The sequence below is a fragment of the Heterodontus francisci genome, chromosome 28, assembly GCF_036365525.1.
Source record: "Heterodontus francisci isolate sHetFra1 chromosome 28, sHetFra1.hap1, whole genome shotgun sequence".
NCBI lineage: Eukaryota > Metazoa > Chordata > Chondrichthyes > Heterodontiformes > Heterodontidae > Heterodontus > Heterodontus francisci.
This window is the reverse complement of record NC_090398.1, coordinates 20,369,327-20,381,541: the sequence shown is the minus strand read 5'-3', so window position 1 is coordinate 20,381,541 and position 12,215 is coordinate 20,369,327. Positions and strand designations below refer to the sequence as shown.

The 12,215-nt window shown below is 39.8% G+C and overlaps 1 protein-coding gene across 1 annotated transcript; it reads left to right on the top strand.

Moving 5' to 3' along the window:
* The first annotated feature begins 1,138 nt into the window (after window positions 1–1,138).
* Window positions 1,139–5,540, top strand: LOC137345125 (probable G-protein coupled receptor 139). The gene is made up of 2 exons (XM_068008593.1): window positions 1,139–1,208; window positions 4,636–5,540. The coding sequence occupies exons 1-2, from the start codon at window positions 1,139–1,141 to the stop codon at window positions 5,538–5,540; spliced, it is 975 nt and encodes a 324-aa protein (XP_067864694.1).
* The last annotated feature ends 6,675 nt before the right edge of the window (window positions 5,541–12,215 follow it).

The window sequence follows — 12,215 nt, the reverse complement described above, 5'->3', positions numbered from 1 at the left end:
CCTTTGCTCTGTGACCTTTTGGTCAGCTATGTGGCCTGGTCCAATCTCGACCTCCTTTGTTATCTCTTGCCCCACCCCCACCTCACCTACATATAACCTGTGACTTTTCTAATATTTTTCAGTTCCGAAGAAGGGTCACTGACCTGAAACGTTAACTCTGCTTCTCTTTTCACAGATGCTGCCAGACCTGCTGAGTGGTTCCAGCATTTGTTGTTTTTATTTCAGATTTCCAGCATCCGCAGTATTTTGCTTTTATTATTATGTTCAGAATCTATCTTATTTGGCACTGTGGTAGTGCCACACGACACAATGGAGGAGAACCACAGTGTGAGGACAGGACATTATTGTCATAAGGATTGCGAGGTGGTCACTCTTATCATTACTGTCATGGTCAGATGCATCTGCAGCAGGTAGGTTGATGAGCATAATATCTAGTCGGGTTTTCTATCTTGATGGTTTTCTCACCACCTGCCACATGCTTAGTCTGGAAGATTTCTCCCTAAGGACTCTGCCAGTTCGGTCAGTAGTGGTGCTATCGAGCTACTCTTGATGATGGACGTTAAAGTTTCCACCCAGAATAGGTTCTACGCTCACTCTACTCTTATTGTTTCTACTAAGTGGTGTTAAACATGGAGGAGTACTGATTCATCAGCTGAGGGAGGGTAGTATGTAGTAATCAGCAGGAGTTTTCCATTCCCATGTTTTAGATGCTGTCATGCAATTTCATGCGGTCTGGAGTCAATGTTGAGGACTCTCAGGGCAACTCGCTCTGACAGTATACCACTGTGCCACCATCTCTAGTGGGACAGGATATTTGCAGGAATGATGAAGGTGGTGTCTGGGACATTGATTGTCAGGTATATTTCCGTGATTATGACTGTGTGAGTATTGTTTTAATTGTGTTTCTTTAAACTGCCCAATAACAATGTTATTGTTCTCTTAATCTGACGTATCACACAACAAAACAAAAACAATTCAGCTGAGTGCATTTGTTAAATGAATGTAGCTAATGATAATCGTGAACCTGATTGGCTGCATGAAGGATTGATATGTGTATGAATATAAGCTCCCTTCCATTGTCTCAGCCTGCACCAGTCAGAGTCATTCAGCTGTTTCAGATTTAATCTATTCTCATAAAATGGGGCAACCAGCTATTCTGGTGATAAAGGATATTTACTACCCAATTCTCGCAGCTGTTGCTGTTCCAGGTGAGTCACTGTAACCAGTTTGTTGTTATTTGTTGTTTACTGTCTCTCTGCTGATGCTGCATGTTGGCTTAGGTATGTATAATTTTGTATAGATTTCAAAGAGACACTGCAACATTATTAAAAGGCTGCAGTTTATGAACATTATAGCAAAGACAGAATTACAGATACTCTGTCTGAATTCACACAGCATTCGCAACAAGGTAGATGAATTTATGGCACAAATAGCAGTAAACTGGGATGATCTAATTGCCATTAGGTAGACGTGCCTCCTGGGGAACCAAGACTGGGAACAGAATTAGCAAGTGTATTTGACATTTAGAAAGTATAGGCAGCAAAGGAAAAGGAGGTGGTGTAGCATTGTTAATAAAGGATGAAATCAGAACATTAGTGAAAGAAGACCTTAGATCGAAATATCAAGTTGGAGAATCAGTTTGGGTGGAGCTAAGAATCAAACGGGGCAGAAAACATTGATAGGAGTTGTTTATAAACCACCAATCAATAGTGGTAATGTAGGGCTCTGTATCAATCAGGAAACTGGAGGTGTATGTAACAAGGGTAGTAAACTAATCATGGGAACCTTCACTCTGCATTCAGACTGGGTAAACCTCATTACAGCCAATGCTGAGGAGGACGAATTCCTGGAATAAATATGGGATGATTTTCAAGTAAAGTACGTTGCGAAACAAACCGGAAAATGGGCTTTCTTTTGGATCTGGTACTGTGCAATGAGAATGTGCTGAATAATAATCTCGTTTTAAAGCAGCCTTTAAAGGAAGAGTGACCTTAATATGAAGAATTTGAATTTAAGGTTGAAAGTGATGCTGTTTAATACGAAACTAAGGTGTTAAAATCTAAACACAAATGATATCGAATGTATGAGGGGTCAAATGGCTGTGTTACCTATTCCTGCCAGCTCCATGAGGGGTCCTGGGGAGCTCTTGTCATGGGAAACCTTGGAGCAGGCTTTCAGTTGTCCCTTCAAGAACATCCTGACGCAGATCAACAGGGCCTGCATCCGGGCTCACCAGCTAGACATGCCGGCCATGTGTACGTGTCCGTTTGTGTAGCAGAGCCTTGTCTCCAATCATCTCGGCCATCCCTGCTGCAGGATAAAGACCTTGCTTCGCTTGGACGGTGTGGTAGTAGATGTGTACCGGCCACCCCATGTTAAAAGAGCCCACGCACAAGCATCTTCTGCCCTCTCAAAATGAACCTCGGGACCTGGAAGATAGGGTTGAACTATTCAGTCAGCTGAGGACCCACAACCCTGGAGTGGAAGAAAGTCATCCCTGTTCCCGAGGGTCTGCTGAAGAAGAAGAAGTTACAGTTGGAATCTAAAACAAAAGGTATGATGGTAGACAGGTAATAGCTACCATTTAAAGAATTAATGCATGGTTTACAACAAATGTACATTCCTTTGAGGTACCAAAGCAGAAGGAAAAGTCATCCAGCCATAGCTAACATAAGAAGTTAAATATTTTACTCGATCAAAGGAAGACGCTTATAAAGTTGCCAAAAAAAGATAGTAAGACTGAGGATTTCGAGCATTTTAGAATTCAGCAAAAGAGGACTAAGAAACAGTTAAAAAGAGAAAATTTAATATGAAAGCAAACTCGCAAGAAACATAAAAACACATTGTAAAAGCTTCCATGGATATGTAAAAAGGAAAAGATCAGCAGAGACAAATGTGGGTCCATTACAGGCAGATAAATTAAACTAGTACTTTGTGTCTGTCTTCACAGAGGAAGATACAAATAACATCCCAGAAATACTAAAGAATCAAGGGGCTAGCAAGAATGAGGAACTTAAATGAATTAGCATTAGTTAAAAAAAAGTACTAGTGGAGAAATTAATGCGACTGAAAGTTCATAACTCCTCTGGACCTGATGATCTACATCCCAGAGTGTTACATCAGGTTGTTGTAGGCATGGTGAAGGAATTGGTGATCATCTTCCAAAATTCTATAGATGCAGGAGTGGTTCCTGAAAATTAAAAGGTAGCAAATGTAACACAACTATTTAAGAAAGGAGGGAAAGAGAAAAAGGGGAACAACAGACTCGTTAGCTTGATATCAATAGTGGGGAAATGCTAGAATCTATCATAGTGGATGTGATAACTGGAAACATAGAATATTATGGTAAGATTGGACAGAATCAACATGGATTTATGAAAGGGAAATCATGTTTTGCAAACCTGGTGGAGATTTTTGAGGATGTATCGAGCAGACTAGATAAGGTGGGGACAAGTGGATGCGGTGTATTTGGATTTTCAAAAGGCGTTCGATAAGGTCCCAACCAAGAGGTTAGTAAGCACAATTCGAGCACCTGGGATTGTGGGTAATATACTGGCATGGATTGAGAATCGGATAACGGACATAAAAGGGAGAGCTGTAATAAACAGGTCATCCTTAGGTTAGCAGGTCGTGACTACTGGGGTACTGGAGGGATCAGTGTTTGAGGCCCAGCTATTCACAATCTATATAAATGATTTGGATGTGGGGGGTCTGCTGGACGCAAAACTAGGTGGGAATGTAAGTTGTGAGGAGGAGATTTAGAAAGACTAAGTGAGTGGACAAGAACATAGCAGATGAATATAGTGTGGACAAGATGTGAACGTAACCACTTTGCTAGGAAAAAAAAGAAGTGCAACGTATTTCTTAAATGATGAGATATGTGTTAGGGAAGCGTTAATGTCCAAAGGCACCTGGGTATCCTTGCTCAGAAAGTGACTGAAACCTAACATGCAGGTGCAGCAAGCAAGTCGGATGGCAAATGGCATGTTGGCCTGCATTGGAAGAGGATTTGAGTACAGGTGTAAAGAAGTCTTGCTGCAATTGTAGCGAGCCTTGGTGAGACCGCACCTGGATTATTGTGTACATTTATGATCTCCTTACCTAAGAAAGGATATACTTGTCATGGACAGAGTGCAACGAAGGCTTACCAGACTGATTCCTGGGAAGGCGAGATTGTCCTGTGAGGAGAGATTGGGGAGAATGGGTCTATTTTCTCTCGAAGTTTGAAGAAGGAGAGGTGATCTCATTGAAGCATGCAAAATCCTTACAGGGCTCAAAAAGTTTGATGTAGGAAGGGTGTTGTCCCTGGCTGGGGTTCTAGAACCAGGGAACATAGTCTCGCAATAAGAGGTCCGTCATTGAGGACTGAGATGACGAGCAACATCATCACTCAGAGGGTGGTGATGCTTTGGAATTCTCATCCACAGACGTTGTGGATACTCAGTCATTGAGTATGCACAAGACAGAGATCGATCGATTTCTAAATATTTAAGATATCAAGGCATATGGGGATAGTGTGGGAAAGTCAGCCATGATCTAGTTAAATGGCGGAGCAGTCTCGAGGGCCCAAATGGCCTACTCTTGCTCCTATTTCCTTTGTTCCTATGTAATGTATGTCCTCTCTCTTTCTGACAGTGAACTTGATGACAATTGTGATTCTATCCCGAAGAAACTGTGGCCTTTCTAATTGTATCTCTGTTTACATGGTGGCCATGGCAACAGCGGATCTACTAGTCATGATCATCAATGTAGTATTGTACCATATTTTCAGTTCTAACTTTCCACTTTCCTTTCTGTTCCACACTCCCGTGTGTAAGTTTATTCTATACATGACTGCTGTCAACCTCGATTTATCTGTTTGGTTTACTGTCTCCTTCACATTTGACCGATTTGTAGTTATTTGCTACCAGAAGTTTAAAATAAGGCATTGTACAGAGAGTACTGCAGCTGCCGTTATAGCAACATTATCTGTTCTGATTTTATTAAAGAACTTTCCATTTTTGTTTGCTTTCGAACCCCAGCAAATAATTAACACAGTGCAGTGGGGCTGCAGGTCACGTGTAGCTTTTTTCTCTTCATCTCTCGGTAAAGCCTACATTTGGTTTCATGCGGCCTGGGTCGTTTGGGTTCCTTTTGCTTTAATTGCCTTGTTCAATTCGTTAACAATCAGACGTATTTTAGTAGCTAGCAGTGCCCGAAGGGAACTCCTGCATCCTACAAGTGACAATCAACGTGATCCAGAGATGGTGAACCGAAGAAAATCCATCATTTTATTATTCAGCATATCAGGCAGTTTTATACTGTTGTGGCTGACGGCTGTCATCAGTTTCGCAATGACTGGACTGGTAAACAGCAATTATTACCGAGGTGACCGCACAAACCCTGGATATATAGCCACAGAAACCGGAACTATGTTGAAGTTTTTGAGTTCCTGTCCAAACACATTCGTTTATGCAGTGATCCAGAGGAAATTTAGAGAGGAACTGAAGAAGGTGCTGAAATCTCCCGTGAAATTGATACTAAGGACGATTAAAAATTAAATAAATACGAACTAGATCTCTCTTTGGAGAATTAGAATTTATGTTTAGCTCACTCCAAAGAGATGAGTTTTTCTCTCTTTCCAGTTACACCAAGACGGTTCTTGTAAAACCTTCTCGGTAGGCCAATATTTTTCTGCCCCTGTGGCCTTTTAACGGCAACATTGACAGTGGCTTTCCACGGTTCCTTCTCCTGAAAACATTGTATTCCAACCACTGCAGGCATTTTCCCATGTCTGGTGTGCAATTGGACATGACTGGGATTGCAATTTCCGACCATTGTATGACAGTCCAATATTCAATCCTACTATGAGTGAGGAGCAACATTGAGTAGATGTGGAATTGGAAATGAAAGCTATTCATTCCTAATATGTGAATCTCAGCAATACATTTTAAGTGTTTGCTGTAAGCGAATTAAATATACAGAGTAAAAAATGATTTCGACTTGAATAGTTCCGGAAAAGTTCCGGATCGTGTATCTATGAGTCAGAGCACGTGATAACATTGGGTGTGTCTGTAAAACAGTGGAGAGAGTTCTGTGTTTGCTGATGATACAGACTGTTCGTGGAGGATTGCGGAGTATGATTGGCCAACCTTAACATCCGACTCTGCTAATTCGTTCCACTCAATGCAAGGAGATTCGAAAATGATTTTTACATTGGCCAAAATTCAACACGTGTTTTGCATTATATTAAAGGGAAGAAAATGAATGTCCAAGCCTGAAGTCCAAAGTCTCATGACTGCTAAAAAAACAATCAAACACAAGTCAGAAATGTTAACAATTCATTTTATCTCATTCAACTGCAGGAGTAAAACAAAAGATGAGCTTCGGAATATATTTGGAGAAAATCCCAACATCAGCTGAGTATTGAATGCATTGGTTGTTCGTGTCACGGGTGTTGTGAAATACATCCACTTTTGAAACAGTCACTATATCATTACATATTAACCATCCACTTCAGGTTGTGGCACTCTTCACGATGTGCCAGAGGAAATGGCGCCATAGTTTGATTGTCTAAAACCAGGAAATGCTGCAACCTTTCAATTTCCTTGTCAGAATACTTAGGCTTTCTCCATAATCAGCTGTAATTTCCCCTGTCGTGAAATTCTGTTGGATACTTGAGTGGGAAGAAACACCCAAAACCAAACCCACCAGATCCATCATAATATCAGCTTCCTCTACATCTCTCCCAACAAATACGAACAAATGAGAACTGGAACAAAGGTTATTAGGCAGTGCCATTCAACATAAAAACTGTTCTTAGCAACATCTACGTGCATTAAGTGCCAAACAGGCACGGGGATAACGATTGAGAAATACTGAGGAAATAAACAGCAAAGGAATAGATGGGGATAGTTAATTTGAGAGGATAAGCAGGGGACTAGAGAACATAAACTGTAGAAAGAAATGACAAAGAGAATGAACAGCAATGTTTAACGCAGTATTTTAAAGAAGATAATCAGTGGAGTTCAGGATAAACATATTACACTAAAAATATAAGACCCAACTAGCCGATAATGAGAGACATACGTGAACAGAGATAACGATACAATTGAAACAAAAGAAACTAAAGAAAATACACTAATACAAAGCAGAGGATGGCGAAAAGGAAGACTTAGCAGATAGGAAACAAGACAAAACCAATTACAAAGACAAAGAGGAACTAAGCAATTAATTTATCAACGGATATAAAATAAATAACAAAGTATTCTGAAGACACCTAAACATATCAGGATCGGGATAGCGCCACAAATGAATACAGCAGCCAAAAACACAAGTATTGAGAATGAAAGGGAATGAATTTTGGATAATTAGTTCCCCAGTATTTATCAGGTAGATGAACAGAACGGCCATTACATTAGATGAAGAGATAAAAAGTTAAGACATTTAAGATAGAAAGAAGGAGATAGTTGAAGAGCTAGTTCAACATATAGAAGATAAAGCACTTGGCCCAAATGGATTGCATCCATTCAGGAAATTAATACAATTCCTGTATTTAAAAATAACACGTTCAGGAAATTATAGACCATTAAGCTTAATGTTGGTGTTAGGAAAAATCATGGAACATTCACTCGAATAAGTAATCGAAACATATCTAGAAAGCGAAATATTATAAAGAGTGGTCAGGACTGATTTAAAATGAAAAGGCATATTTGTCCAATCTTGTTTAATCCTTTGGAACAGTAAAAAGAAAATCAACAAAATAATGAATTGGATGCAAGATATTTGGATTTTCAAAAGGCCTGCGATAAAGTACCACATAGTGGACTCCAAAATAAAATCAGGCCATTTGAAGTTGGAGGACAAAGAGCAGAATTAATATCAAAGGGACGACACCATTGAATACAGAGAGATGTGGTTAAGGGTAGTATCTCAGATTGGCAAAATGGTGGAAATAGTGTTTCAGAAAGATTAGTGATGTGACCATATTTTCTGAAAAGTAAGTTGAGCAAATTGTTGATGTAACTTTAAGAAAATTTGCTTTTTATATTTGATTCTTATCACCTGATATCATTAATACTTGTCTATCTCTCTGGTGAGAAACATCTGGTTTTGTTGAGGGGAGACAATAATGTCCTGATTGGGTAAACTGCAGATCCACTGACTTTCCAAAAGTAATTGCCTTATCACGTTCCATGTCAAGCTTTATTCGTGCCATTTTTCTTAGAAGGTTTACTCAAACACATTGGTATCACACTAAAGATTATATCAATATCAATTTGTAAAATGACTTACTCCAACTATTTACGTGGAATTACGACTCTCTTTGGTGACCTGAATGTGTTGTCATCGCGAAACCTAAAGCAAGTCAGACATTACGACTCTCTTTGGTGACCTGAATGTTTTGTCATCGCCAAACCTAAAGCAAGTCGGACATTTATTCTCCTTAATCTTGCATCGATCCTCACTACTTAATGAATCTAGGTAATATTTTAACCAATCTGTTCCAGATTTTCTCAAAATGCAAGCGCTGTCTAGTATGGTACGGATGAACGAGCCACTGACTAACAAATCCATCTCAAGACTAAAACCTCTTGTGACAAGAAAACTTCGTTCAGATTCATCATTATCTTCATCTTCTGCTTCATATTTCTCTGTGCCATGTGTCATTTCGAACACTCTGCCTCTCTGCTTTGGGCAGTTCATCTCATAATGGTACCTTCAGTCACACCTGAAACACCTATTCACTGTTCCTGGAGCATTCCTGGGATTCAGTCTCATATTATTGCTGTTCTAATTCTATCTTCCTTTGAAATAGCCAGATCTATGAAAGATTATTTTTCTTCATTATGGCTGTTTGTAACACTTGCATTGTTGATCCCTGCATTCAGAATAAGAACTATTTTTAAATCTGGTAATCATTGATTGCATCCACTATGTTTTGTGTTATTACAGCATGTTCCACCAAGTCTGCAGGAAATGATTGTTTCCCCATGATTGTTTTCAGGCCACAGACATCTGATCCAACTGGGAGTCTCTCTTTCCAAGAACCAAACACCAGATAGAACCAGGAGCCTGACCATATATGATTCCTTAGCAATCCAGCAATTTAAATGTTAGCACCAAATCAGGGATTGCTACATAGAATATTTTATACGATATTTTAAAGTCTATGACATATTCCTCCATTGAATAACCTTCTGAAATCTATCAAAGTTTGACCACTTCTGATAGGAATGGAAGAACCAAATCCTCATCAGTATACAACAGATGGACTTCCAGCTCACAAAATGCTTTATAACAGATTTTACTTCTGGTTGAAATGACAATCCCAAGGTCATATTTTATTTACTCTTCAGTAGGGACAAAACCCATGTCGACATATCCACTCAATTATCCTAATGATCATATAGCTCAGACTCTGAGAACATCAGAGGGTAATCATACTCCAGCAGTTTAGTCTTGCTTTCTGCGATTTGTCACAATGACTTTTAGGGTTGTAGATTTCTGCCTGAGGAAAAAAAAATCTTAGATTTCACATTCCATAGTCAGGCCCAAATCATCTGCTATCACGTTATTCTCCAGAAAGCCAATTGGTGAAGAATGGTACTGGAACCAATCTTTCCACAGTTTTACATTTATTCACAGAGTTAAGCATTGCAAGCATACACCTTCTAGTTCAACCAGCCAATTTCAGTAAGTGTTTCTTTAGATGTGGTCAAGTGAACGCCAGTTCATGCCCATGTCCTGCATATAATTAATATATAAGTAACAGATTCCCTTCTCTCTCTTTAAATAAAAATTAGAGTAAATATTTGCAGCCAAACTTTCAAAACAAATTACCTCAAATACTTCAGTTCTCTATAGAAAGCGTGACATTGTGGGATGCCCTTCCTCTTGTACCCCTAACAATTTATTCAGACAACCTTTCCTTTTTGTAAAACAATCAGACAGTTGGTGACTTACATCCATCCATTTAATTTTAGAGATTTCCTATCTCTGCAGCATTATTTTTCAGGGGTGGCACAGTGGTTAGCACCGCAGCCTCACAGTTCCAGCAACCGCGTTCGGTTGTGGGTACTGCTTGTGCGGAGTTGGCAAGTTCTCCCTGTGACCGCATGGGTTTCCACCAGGTGCTCTGGTTTCCTCCCACAGCCAAAGACTTGCAGGCTGATAGGTAAATTGGCCATTGTAAATTTCCTTTTGTGTAGGTAGGTGGTAGGAGAATTGAGGGAAGGTGGTGAGGTGGTAGGGAATATGGGATTAATGTAGGATTGGTATAAATGTGTGGTTGATGGTCGGCACAGACTCGGTGGGCCGAAGGGCCTGTTTCAGTGCTGTGTCTCTCTATGACAACAATATTAGTCCATAATCTTTCCTCAATCACACTTTTCATCGGCTGTACGTTATCCCATTCAATGGGTATACGATCTTCAGTACACCCACTGTGCAGAATCTCACTGAAGACATTATATAAATAGAATTCCACATCCAGTACAGCCACATGATCCAGTGCTTAGCTGCTAAAATGCTTTTAACACAACGTTTTATTTTCTAAGTTTTCAACCAAAACGGCAAGATTCCAGATTTTCAGTCATAGCACGAGAATAGTCATCAGGAAGATTAGCATATGAAGCATCACAAAAAATAAATACTAAGTTCATATCCTTTTGGTCACCTGAGGATAGGGTCTGTTAGAGTTTTCTTTAATGCTTTAATTGCTTTAAACATTCTCGACTTTCTGGTGTTTAATTTCAACGCATAAAAATTAGCCTCTGACCTCCTGAGTGTGCAACCCGTTCAATTGATCAATTGATGAAGGATTGGACTGAAGTCAATCATATACATTTTTACATTTATTCAGAGTTCAGCATGACAAGCATTAATATTCTAACTCAACAACTCGCAGTTTCAATCATGTCTCTTTATATGTTTTTTAGTGAAACCCCAGTTAATTCTCAGAATCTGCACACAATCAAACACAATAAATATACAATTACATTTCTCTGAACAGCAAACCGGCATTGCAGTTTGTCCATCAAATATACAAATTAGCTGTGCTGGAAATACTCAGCAAGTCTGGCAACATCTGTGGAAGAGAAACAAAGTTAACGTTTCAGGTCTGTGATCTTTCACCAAAACTGACAACCGTTGGAATTGTAATTGGCTTTGAGCAGGTGAAAGGGGGGGAGGGGGGGGGGGGGGGGAATAATCTAAAAAATGAATAAGGTCAGACATTTCTGCATGTTGCTCGGGAGAAGAAAAGGTGTTTCATCGGTGCTATATGTCAATGAAAATTGAGCAAGATTTTAAGACCCTTGGGGAAGTTATCTAATATAGGTTTTTTAAAATAGTTTCCCTTCAGACGTAAGGCCCCACCTAGAAGAACATAAAGTTAGGAAAATAAGAATTGCCACAACATTGGCAGATGATTGCAAATAGACCCTAAAAATCAGTAATTGCAGGCCCGAGTTTGGAAACTTTCAGAGACGCTGGAGAGATAGGAAGGCTGATAATGAGAAGAGATTTCATTTCAGGCAGAGAATGGTAAACAATAGGAGACAGACTATCCTTGGAGTAGTATGGAAGATGGTCAGGAGACTAGAGTTGAGTTAAAAGGACCACAGCTTCATTTTTGTAATTAAAGAGGGCATATATAGAAAACACTGCTGCAACCGTGAGTTGGTAGTGATGGGGGTGCATGTTGAAGGCGGTGGATGGGGTGCCAACCAAGCGGGCTACTTTGACCTGGATATTATTGAGCTTCGTGAGTGTTGTTGGAGCTGCACTCATCGAGGCAAGTAAAGAGTATTCCATCACACTCCTTATTGTGACTTGTAATGTTGGAGAGACATTGCATAGACAGGAGGTGAGTTACTCGCCGCTGCATTCCTAGCCTCTGACCTGCTCTTGTAGCCATAGCGTTTATATGGCTAATCCAGTGCAGTTTCTGGTCAATGGTAACCCCCAGGATGTTGATAGTGGGGAAATTCAGTGATCATAATGCCATCGAATGTCAAGGGGAGATGGTTAGATTCTCTCTTGTTTGAGATGGTCATTATCTGGCACTTATGCGTCACGAATGTTAGTTGCCACTTATCAGCTGAAGTCTGAATATTGTCCAGGTCTTGTTTAATTTCTACATGGGTTGCTTCAGTATCTGAGGAGTCATGAATGGTGCTAAACATTGTGCATTCTTCAATGAACATCCCCATTCTGACCTTCTGACCTTATTA